Source organism: Penaeus monodon, chromosome 9 (assembly GCF_015228065.2).
Source record: "Penaeus monodon isolate SGIC_2016 chromosome 9, NSTDA_Pmon_1, whole genome shotgun sequence".
NCBI classification, from domain to species: domain Eukaryota; kingdom Metazoa; phylum Arthropoda; class Malacostraca; order Decapoda; family Penaeidae; genus Penaeus; species Penaeus monodon.
The window spans coordinates 18,312,273-18,313,432 of NC_051394.1; the positions used below are offsets into that span (position 1 = coordinate 18,312,273).

The 1,160-nt window shown below is 44.7% G+C and overlaps 1 protein-coding gene across 1 annotated transcript in view; it reads right to left on the reverse strand.

The window, feature by feature from the left end:
- Positions 1-977: 977 nt before the first annotated feature.
- The window catches only part of LOC119576540 (cuticle protein AM1199-like), an 809-nt gene continuing 626 nt past the window's right edge, over positions 978-1,160 (reverse strand). Inside the window, exon 3 of the mRNA XM_037924220.1 lies at positions 978-1,160. This exon is cut by the window's right edge and continues 4 nt beyond it. Coding sequence (XP_037780148.1) covers positions 978-1,160 — 183 coding nt within the window.

Sequence of the window (1,160 nt, forward strand, 5' to 3'; positions counted from 1 at the left end):
ATAAGTGAACTAAACAAGCAAGAAGGAAGGAGCACCCATTGCCCAGCATGGCACTCGTCCTGGAGGTCATGATTAGTTTGAGTTGCGGTTTAATAGGTTCTTGTGGAAATCAAGGCGAGGAGGTTGTCCATAGCACGTAGGCACATAATTGCTTGAGGAATTCCCTTTAGTGCCAACCCCTCGGAGGGCAATAAGACTCCTGGACGAATCTAGCCGGCAGGTCGACATCGATTGGCATCGACTTGCGGTGGCCATCTTCCTTCTGAACACTGCGTGCACATACATGCATACATTCTGTAAGGTATAACCACAGGGATAAGTGCGTCCTCTTCCCCATGAGACACTGATGTCTTGTCTGCGCCGACGGGAGGTGATGGATCTATGGCCGTTGCAGAAACATCGATTTTTTACGAAGCCGATTCCTTTATATCTGATGCAACGATTTTTTACCGTCCACTAGGGTGGTATAGAAACTGTTGTCAGGTGAGGGAAATGTCTATATTTGAGAACACGGCGGACCGTGAAAAAAGAAAACGTCTGAAAGGGATTTATATTATTCATTAATCTACTTCATGTTTTTATATCAAATAGTAATCATAGAAATCATTATTCGATCAGAATAACCCACGAGAGAGAAATGTAATTATCTACATTTGTATTCATGTCTAAATTCACACAGAACACTTTGTTTTATAACTAAACAACTTTAAATTGAACACAGCCTCGACTATAGCAATACATGGAAATCCTAACACAGAGAAAAAAAAAAGTTGTAAAGGATCAAAATTTATTCGCAAATAAATAAGATAAATCACAAAGAATAACAAACACTCATCCTGTAATGGTACAGCAGCAAGATATACTCAACAAGGAATGACAGAAGAAAATTAAGAAACGACTGAGAACTCGTTCATTAAATAATCTACTAAGGTCGGCCGTAGAGTTGTGAAGGAGCGGAGTGACCGTGGCTGGACGACTCACGCAAGTTCTCCGCGGGCGCGAGCTTCATGCTCAAGACGACCTCGCTCGATCTGCTCGAGGGCGTGGGCGGGAATGGGGTGGGGGAAGGCAGGAGCCACAGGCAAGTAGGGCGACTGAGGCTGGTAACCGTTGGCGTCGGCGACGAACTGGAGGTCGAACACTTGGCCGTCCGGGAAGGT